This window comes from Myotis lucifugus, unplaced genomic scaffold, assembly GCF_000147115.1.
Source record: "Myotis lucifugus unplaced genomic scaffold, Myoluc2.0 scaffold_46, whole genome shotgun sequence".
NCBI lineage: Eukaryota > Metazoa > Chordata > Mammalia > Chiroptera > Vespertilionidae > Myotis > Myotis lucifugus.
This window is the reverse complement of record NW_005871094.1, coordinates 5,465,237-5,475,103: the sequence shown is the minus strand read 5'-3', so window position 1 is coordinate 5,475,103 and position 9,867 is coordinate 5,465,237. Positions and strand designations below refer to the sequence as shown.

Below are 9,867 nucleotides of genomic sequence, written 5' to 3'. Positions count from 1 at the left end.
GCCCTGGAGCCCTCCTCCAGTCCCTCCCCGGCCCTGATTGCGCACCAGTAGGGTCCCTCGTCCTGGCCTGTGCCCTCTTGCAATCTGGGACCCCTTGGGGGATGTCGGAGAACTGGTTTCAGCCCGATCCCACAGGCCAGGCCGAGGGACCCCACTGCTGCATGAATTCGTGCACTGGGCCTCTAGTTTATAATAATCATAACGGGAAAATGAGGTAGTTTTGGACTGGAGCCTTTAAATAGTTTGAAAATTGTTAGCAACTAGGTCTTAGTGTGCTTTCTCCAAAGTTATATTTCCATTTGTTTTTTATAGTTTTATTTTTCTGATTCCCTATTTTAGATTTTATCAAAAATAGATATATAGAAATATTAGCAACTGCCTGGCTTCCTCTTTAAAAATAGCATTTTTAAAATGTAGATAGTTCACAGGCACGTTTAAATGCCTCACTGTTTCATTTGTTATTTTTATAGATGAGAATGTCATTGTTTCAGTAGAGAGCCTAAATTTTTTTGCTGAATTATATAGAATATCAAAACAAAAGGCCTTTCAAGAATTAGAAATATAGGGAATATTATTTGGGATAGACATGTGAACTTCTCATTTGTTTTTAGATCCTGAAAGGAAGTTCTTGAACATTAAAACAAGGTACTGAAAGCAATGTATTTTGAAAAAAATCTTTACCCTGCTTTAATGTTTGAAGTGTTTTTATTGATTGCCTCAAAGAATTTCAACCTTATGACTTCGATTTCTAAAACTTAAATTTTTTCTATTAAAAAATAAAGTTTCTTTAGCATGTCTCATATGGTTTTGAAACAGGATTTATTATTTACCAAAGCCTTAATAAACATTTGTATTACTCCTTTTCTTTTTGAAATGTAAAAGAAGATTCCTAAGTATGTTATTTTATTGAAATAGTGACTAAATGTAAGCTGCTCCAGATTTGATCAGGGCTATTTATCGATAACCCAGTTTCCCTGGCAAAGGGCAATAATATGTCTTTAAATGAGAGTCATTATCATGTTACTCTGAAAAGTCAGCATTCTTTTTTTATCTCTATTATTTTTTATTCGCAGTGGTTGGATGATTTACTATTATAAAATGAAAATGTCAGAAGGTAATAATAGAGTGGGATATTTGTAATGTAAAGAGATGTGAGAGGGCTATAATTTATGTGTGTGTTTTTTTCCCAATTGATTTTAGAGAGAGGGGAAGGAAAAGGGAAGGGTAGGAGAGAGAGAAACATTGATTTTTGCCTCTCGCACCCCTCCTGATCAACCAGGGATTGAACCGTAATATGGCTATGTGCCCTGACTGGGAACCAAACCTGTGACCACTCAGTTCACAGGACAATGCTCCAGTCAACTGAGCCACGCAAGGCCAGGGCTGTTTCTTGCTTTTGTGTCTTATGTGAAGCCATGATTTCTCCAAAAGAAGAAATAATTTTTGTTGTTGTTATTGTTGTTTTTGGTAGAACAGCTAGCTCACACTGGCCATTGATATACAACTGCTTCCAACTAACAGTTGTTTTCTGTTTGGGGTACTTAATATAAATTTTAAAAGTAATATCTTCTGCAATCCTGATTGTAAATCCTTTGGGCATATTTGGGCATATACTTTATCCTTGTTTAAACAAGCTAATGTCCCCTGGCCCTGTGGCTTGGCTGGAGTGTCGTCCCACCTACCAAAAGGTTTCGGGTTCTATTCCTAGTCAGGGCACATAACTAGGTTGTGAGTTTAATCCCCTGTCGGGCTGTGTACCAGAAGCAACCAATTGATGTCTCTCTCTCTCTTTCTCTCTCTCTCTCTGCCTATCTTCCTCTCCATCCCTCTCTAAAAACTCAATAAAAACATATCTTTTGGTGAGGATTAAAACAAACAATCAAAAAAGCTCATGTCAGTGTACAAAGCAATGCTTGTAGAAACATAGCTGTGTCTAGTGAGCTGGCAAGAATAGGCATTTCAGGGGTACAAAAGATGTGAAATGACTTACATTGGTAATAACTATGTTACAAAGTTTTCCTAAGGTTCAGAAAATAGTTCCATATATCTGGTTGTTTTGTGGCTTTCCTTCTGGTAATTATAGTGTTTGATACAAAAAATTGGGGTAACTTAAAAGTACAAAGAAGAAACCCCTAAGTCAAAAATCACCCTAATCTTGTCAAACAAAATCACTTTTAACTTTTTGATGTATGTCAGTGTTGAATTTTTGCCATCTGTGAGTTGTGTGTATGTTTAAAAAATTATTTTATAAAAGTTACATAATGTTTGAGAGTTTGCTTTTTTTTACTTTGAAAATACTGACAGTATTTTCTTAGGACAGTTGTCTTTGATAGGAGAAAAATAGAATGAAGATCTTGATGGGTAGAGTATTTGTAAGCTTTTCAAGTCATTAAGAGTGAGGCTAAGATTGTTTGAAAAAGCAATTCGAGAATTGAATTTTACCTGCAGTGTCCAGAATGACTTGGAGATGGGGTCCTTCATCTGATGAGAGCTGTTTCTGTGGTCACTCCTTTTGGAGAATTTGCAGAGTTTTCCTCAGTGGGATTGTGATTTCTCTCTCAGAGTAGTCATAGAAGGCATAAGGGGGGAAAAGGAGATAGAGACTTGCCTAAGATGAACATAAGGTAGAACCAGCCAGACACACATAGTTTCAATAAATACACTGAGTGGCCAGATTATTATGACCACCTGACATTTGTAGGCAAATTAGCTATAATTTCATGCTGAAGTTGCTAGAGGGCCAGATCATTATAAATGTCTGAATAGCACAACATACCTAAGTATCGTTGCTGATCAAGTTCATCCTATCATGTTGATGGCGTATTCCAGTGGAGATGGTTTCTTCCAACAAGACAGTGCGCCATGCCACGGTGCTCGTATTGTCCAGGAGTGGTTTCAAGAACATGAGGGAGACTTTACCTTGCTTAGGTGCCACCACAATCACCAGATCTCAATCCAATTGAGCATTTGTGGGACGAAGTTAAAAGAGCCATCAGGCAGCTGGTTCCACAACCATCAAATCTCACAGAACTGGACAGTGCTGTTCATCAGGCATGGTGTCAGATTCCTCGCATCACCTTTCAACATCTCGTAGAGTCAATGCCAAGAAGAATTGCTGCAGTATTGAAGGCAAAAGGTGGCCCAACGAAGTACTGATGGGGTGGTCATAATAATTTGGCCACTCATAATAATCTAGCCACTCAGTGTATATTGGTTCTAACAATGGTAAAGTTCTAACATGCTTGCATTTGGAAGGAACTTCTGGCTCTATCCAACTCTTTTTTTTTTTTTTTTTTTAAATATATTTTATTGATTTTTTACAGAGAGGAAGGGAGAGAGATAGAGAGTTAGAAACATCGATGAGAGAGAAACATCGATCAGCTGCCTCCTGCACATCTCCTACTGGGGATGTGCCCGCAACCCAAGTACATGCCCTTGACCGGAATCGAACCTGGGACCTTTCAGTCCACAGGCTGACGCTCTATCCACTGAGCCAAACCGGTTTCGGCTATCCAACTCTTAAACACCATTTTTTTCAGATAAAGAACTTAATTGACTTATTTAAAGTTGTGTAACTATTATGGGAGATAAGTAATATGGTAATTGGTTACTTTTAAATAATGTGAAATTTATTACTTTTATACATTTCTTTATTTTTTGCTTTGTATTTTTCATGTGTGCAATTTGCTTATCTCCCTCAGTTTTTCTACTCATTTCTTTATATTCCCATCTTTTACTTTTTCTCTCTCCTCATTAGCTATTATAGAATTAGTGTATATTTTAAAATCATTGTCTTTATTGAATAATTTTATTTTCTCTGTTTAAAAGGAGTATTTAAAAAATTTTTTATTGTTGACACTATTATAGATGTCCCCATTTTTCCCTACTTTGTCCCCTTCCACCCAGCTTCTCCCCCAAACCCCCTCTGGCCATCATCACGCTATTGTCTGTGTACTATTGTCTATGTCCATGGGTTATGCATATATGTTCTTTGGCTAACCCCTTCACCTTCTTTTATCCAATCCCCCTTCCTGGATGACAGAGTATTTAACTTTTATGTGCCTTTCTCAAAACTGAAAAAAAAATTAATTACTGTTTTATTTCCATATAATTTTAAATTTACAATTAATATTTTTACTATAATCTTATCTTTACTATTATTAAGAGTTCCACAACATTTTATCTGAAAAAAGGATATCCAGCTCTGGTAATAAGGGAAGAGAATTGGTTAAAATAGGCTCAATGGGGCAAGAATTATCAGAAAAGCCTATGGGGAGTAAATTATATTATAGAAACTTTCTCACTAAAATAAATTGTGAATCTACTTGTTCCTCTTACTTTGACAAAATATAAATGCTAATTTATGAGTACTAATTTTAAAGGAAAGAAAGAATATTTGAGCTTTCTTTTTTAAGGAATTTTGAAAAGTCCAAAAGGCAAAGAAAAAGAAAAAATTGAGTGTATATATATGGAAGTTTCCATTAAAGCCATCTGGAAAGACTTGAAAGTGTAATGGTGTGGTTACAATTCAGCTTCATGATTAGCCAGAAAAAGAAATTAGGGGAGATTTCTGTATATTACACAGTCCTTGCGAGTATACAAATCATGGAGAACAGACAGTTTTACTTGTAAGTTCTTTGGGAAAGTATTTGCTCTCAGTGAAAATCTCAGGGAAAATCTTTATTCAGATTGAAATCAGAGTCAAATGAAAGAATTTATCGTAAAGGTAACTTTATAAATTATAACCTATTTGGGCTCCTGAAAAGGAAAATCGTAGTTTAAAAAGTAAGGAACTGTTATTATATCACATAACAAGAAGTCCATAGGAAGTTTCATGGTTGTTCGATTCAGTGATCCAGTTTCTTTATCTCTGTCTGCTTTATTATTATCATCAGAACTGACTTCATTTTCATACCTCTACAGATTGGCTGTAGCAATTGTGTACATTGCATACAGATATGAAAATTTTTAGAAGAAAAAAATAGATTTTTCTTCTCTGTACGTCTGTTTAGATGTAGGGAACATTTCCTAGAAGTCCCCTCAAAAAATTCTCATGGTTCAGTGCTAGTATTGTGTTCCATACCTTTCTTAATCTTTGTTGAGAGGCATGGGATTAGGGATTGATAATTATTTGGGGTAGGATATATTTATGTGAGGAGTTCAATCTCCATGACCATTATAGTAACTAGTGTAACAATTTCTCTTAAGTAAATTAAGAATTTATTCATATGTGATCTAGGTTAGAAGATGTGCTTTTGGTTAAATTTCTTAATTTCTCCATTTCCCCATCTGTAAAATGGAGATTATAATGCCTTGTTCATAAGGTTGTTTTTAGAATTAAATCAGGTATGTAAGATAGCATGAATTCTAATTTTATTAAGTATTCAATAAACATATTAATAACTATTATTGGTACTTTGATCTCTATGTAGTTTTATACTCAAAGAAAACTATACAAATGGAATTTTCACTTCAACAGAATAGTGTTTTGTTTTGTTTTTCTCCTGAAGATATAGGGCCTAAACCAAAGTAGTTGGAGCTTCCATTTTCTTCTCTAGTTTTCTTGTATAGTAGTGACAAAATGGGAAAGCATAGTAAGTTTAATATGAACTGCCTTCAAGACAATTTCTTTACATGGTTTTGTCAACCAATACTTTTTAAAAATATATATATTTTATTGATTTTTAAAAATATATTTTATTGATTTTTTTACAGAGAGAAAGGGAGAGGGATAGAGAGTTAGAAACATCGATGAGAGAGAAACATTGATCAGCTGCCTCCTGCACACTCCCTACTGGGGATGTGCCTGCAACCAAGGTACATGCCCTTGACCGGAATCGAACCTGGGACCCTTCAGTCCACAGGCTGACCCTCTATCCACTGAGCCAAACCGGTTAGGGCTCAACCAATACTTTTTATATTTGAGGTAGCATGAAAACTGCAGTGATATATTTTATGAAAATGTGCTAATAATGATATATTAATAATTTCCTTTAATGTAGGCTTCTACATTTTTGTCTTTTTTGCTGTAATAAAAAGTGTAAGCTGGTTAAGTTGTAATTCTCTCTCATTCTTTGCTATTACAGATGGATTGTTCAATCAGTACATCAGTCAACAGGAATATAAGCCACGATGGAGTCAGATCATTCCAAAAAGCACCAAAGGTTAGCCCTATCTTCTAGGTGTGGGTGCTTTTGCTGTAATGTCTTGATTTCATTTTTTCCCTAGGTAGCTCAAGTTTCAAAGTGCTCTGTTAATGAAAAGCAGGGTTTAAAAGAAGACGGTGGGGGCTTGTCCTGGGGGGTGGGAGTGGCCAGGGAGGGGTTGGTGGGGGGGGGGCAGGAAATATATGTAATACTTTAAACAATAAAAAAAGAAATTAATTTAAAAAATAATAATAAAAGAAGATGTAGGTTCCTTAAGTAGGTGGCAGACTTAGTTTATTATATTAAATTTTTCTTTTAAATCTTTTTGTTTTACTGCTATAACAGAAGATTGGGCAGTTTTTACATAGAATACCATCATAAATTACTTTTATAGAGACACTAAAATTATAGACCATTGTGTTGTAATGCCAAACATGTTTCTGAAAAACCTTAACTTCTGTAAAATTGCTCACTAAAGCTAATAGGGCTTATGAGAAAAATGGAAATGGGTCATACCATTCTAGATCTATGGAACTTTATAACCAGATACTAATAAAAATGAGAGTAGTAATCCTAATAAAAATAAATAATATTAGTATAGTTAAATCTTTGCGGGCACTTATATTGAGCATCAAAATGAGTTTGGAGCCTTAAATCCTGGGGCTCATGCTTTCTCCTTATAACTGTAGAACCTAGAGAGCATTTGTTTCTAATAAAGACTGTTTTAATCAAAACTTGAAATCTGATTCAGGGTGTAGTCTTCTCCATTAACCTATTTTTTCAGGTGGAGGAAGTTATTGTCACCCCATCTGCACTCATTACTCTTCCAGATGGTTAATATAGTAGAAAGTGTAGCAAGTCTCTAATGCAACTACTTGCATTAAAGGAAGGCAGTTGTGTCTGGTTGATGTTGCTCAATGGTTGAGTGCCAACTATGAACCAGGAGGTCATGATTTGATTCCTGGACAAGGCACATGCCTGGGTTGGAGGCTCGAACCCCAGTAGGGGGTGTGCAGGAGGCAGCCAATCAGTGATTCTCTGTCATCTTTGATGTTTCTATCTCTCCTCCCTTCTCTGAAATCAATAAAAATATATTTTTTTAAAAAGAAGGAAGGCAGTTCCATAGATATTCAGCTTTTCCCTATGATCATCATTTATTGATTGCTAAGGTCTTCTCTTTAACTATGAGAAAACTTTCTTCTGATAGTGTTAAACATTAATATACTGGAGAAAATTGCTATGAGCACCCATAATTTCTGCATTACAGTTGCTCCTATTTTTATCAGTTGTATATGAGGTAATTTTATTCAAAGAAGCAGATGTTACAGCAAACATAATTGCATATTTGAAAACTAATGTATTAAATATATAAAGTACAAACATACAATACATTTATTTCAATGTTTTCTTAATCTGTTCTTTCAAGTGGCATTACTGACTGGGTGAAAAAAGAAAAGGACAAAACTTCAATGATAATGAGCTGCAAAATCTAAACCTAACTATTAGAAAGGAGAAAGAATTTGCAGAGAACTTTTGAATGATTAGCTCTTGAGTATCATAGTAAGGAAAAACTTCAGTTTTGCATTTTATTTTTTATATAAGAACTGACATTTTATTTATTTTTATTCTTTTGTCAGTGTAAGTTAGAATTCATTTTGTCTTTCCATACACTGAAATTAAAGGTTAAACAAGGTAGAATTTTAATTCTGTCTCATGTAAAAAATATACCCAAAAGATGGTAAATTAGGACAATACAACTACTTCCACATTTCCCCTTTGTCTTCACTAAGGTGAAATATTTATTCTCACAGCTGTACTATTGTATCTACATTACAAGTAGCAGAATGGAGAGAAGCACCCCTTTCTTTAGAATTCTCCAGTAATTAATTTCCACTAATATCACATTGCATTGGCCACTTAGATATATGTTCAGATATAACTATAAGAAAAACAGAGAAATGCATTTTTTAAAATTTACTTAATTCTTCTTTAATTGTTTTTATTATTTTTTAATTTTTTATTGTTTGAAGTATTACATATATGTCTCCTTCTTTGGCAACATTCTTTTTTTTTAAATTTTTTTTATTGATTAAGGTATTACATATGTGTCCTTATCCCTTTTTTGCCCCCCATCCTCCCTCTCATGCCCTTACCCCCACCCTCCCCTACCTTCCCTCTGAGGTTTGACAGTCTTATCAATGCTTCTCTGACTCTGGATCTGTTTTTGTTCTTCATTATATTCCACAAATGAGTGAGATCATGTGATATTTATCTTTCTCTGACTGGCTTATTTCGCTTAGCATAATGCTCTCCAGGTCCATCCATGCTGTTGCAAATGGTATTTTAGTCTTTTTCATAGTCTCCTTGTGAAATTAGTAAAAAATTGCATGTTTCCTATTTTAGATAGGCAGAAGCTCATACAAGGAAAGTTATTAGCCAAAGTTATAAAGTTATAAAGTTATAAAGAAAACTTTGTGTTCTCTGGTTTATATATCAAGTAAGATATTAGAATCCTGTAACCTATTGAACCATTGCAATGAAGTTATATCTTCATTTATATAAAATTTTGCATAAAGTAAGATTAGATATAAGTTTAGCACTGGTTTTCTCCTACAAAAGTTTAAAAGTTTCACTGATTATATTTAAACATACTTATTAAGCTTTGTAATGGAAATAACAATAAAAGAAAAGCAAATCTTAGTATTCTCAGTCAGTGCTCATATAAAATTGGTGGTCTTTTATGTAGGAACTATTTTCTGAAATACTGGCACAAAGTTAACACAATAAGAAAATTATCAAGAGTATAAAACTTGATAAAAATCTTAATTTTCAGTAGCTTTGTGAACTTTAAAACTGCTCATTCTGTTTATAAGCTGTGCCTGGATTATAGACCTGATATCTACTAGTAATTCTGTAATTGTCTCCCACTTTACTTTGTCACTTCAGAGTTTAGAGTTTTCTTGTCTGAGGTTTTTGTGGAATATCCTATATTATTGCTGACTTATGACATTGGCCATAAATACATTGGAAATAGCTTCCAATTGCAATAATAGCCTGAAAGCAATTGGAAAAAAAGAGCAAGATAATTATTATAAACATACCTATGTGTCATATTATTTCTTTTAAATCTTTTTTACTTACTATTAAAAGAATAAGTGTGTGTTATTTTCACTAGTCATTACATGCTTATGAATAAAGTTACTTTGGGTTTGTGGTTGTTCTTTGTTTTTCCTTTAAAAGGAAATATTATTTCTACTTCAGGTGATGGAGAAGATAACAGACCAGGAATGAGAGGAGGCCATCAGATGGTTATTGATGTTCAAACAGGTGAGGGATACTTGCAGTGGAAAGCAAATTTTAAAATAAATTTATGCATTTTTAAATATCAGGTAAACATGAGTTTACTTTCCATTCATTCCAAAGGTTAAATGTTAATGCCCATACCAAGGAGCAAAGAAAATAGGCATTAGCCACAGGTATAATCTAAACTAGGTAGTAACCCATGAGAGGACAGGCTGCTGAACAAATGAAATTAAATAACCTAAAAGAAATGTAATGTGTAGCCTTTTATAGCTGTGTGTGTGTTGGGGGGAGGGGGGGGGGCTTGTATTTGTATTTGATTTTCATAGTAAACTTTGATGTATTTCTGGATTTTCAGTGCATTTATAATTTAATGTCATACTCTGGGAATTATAGTAATGAAGGAGACACTTAAGATATA

General features: G+C 34.2%; 1 protein-coding gene across 6 annotated transcripts in view; it reads left to right on the top strand.

Moving 5' to 3' along the window:
- Nucleotides 1-9,867, top strand: part of MKLN1 (muskelin 1) — a 301,088-nt gene that overhangs the window by 211,996 nt on the left and 79,225 nt on the right. For all 6 annotated transcript variants that reach the window (XM_023753515.1, XM_006088336.3, XM_023753519.1 and 3 more), the window contains 2 exons: nt 6,087-6,164; nt 9,408-9,473. In XM_023753515.1, coding sequence (XP_023609283.1) covers nt 6,087-6,164; nt 9,408-9,473 — 144 coding nt within the window. The remainder of the gene's footprint in view (nt 1-6,086; nt 6,165-9,407; nt 9,474-9,867) is intronic.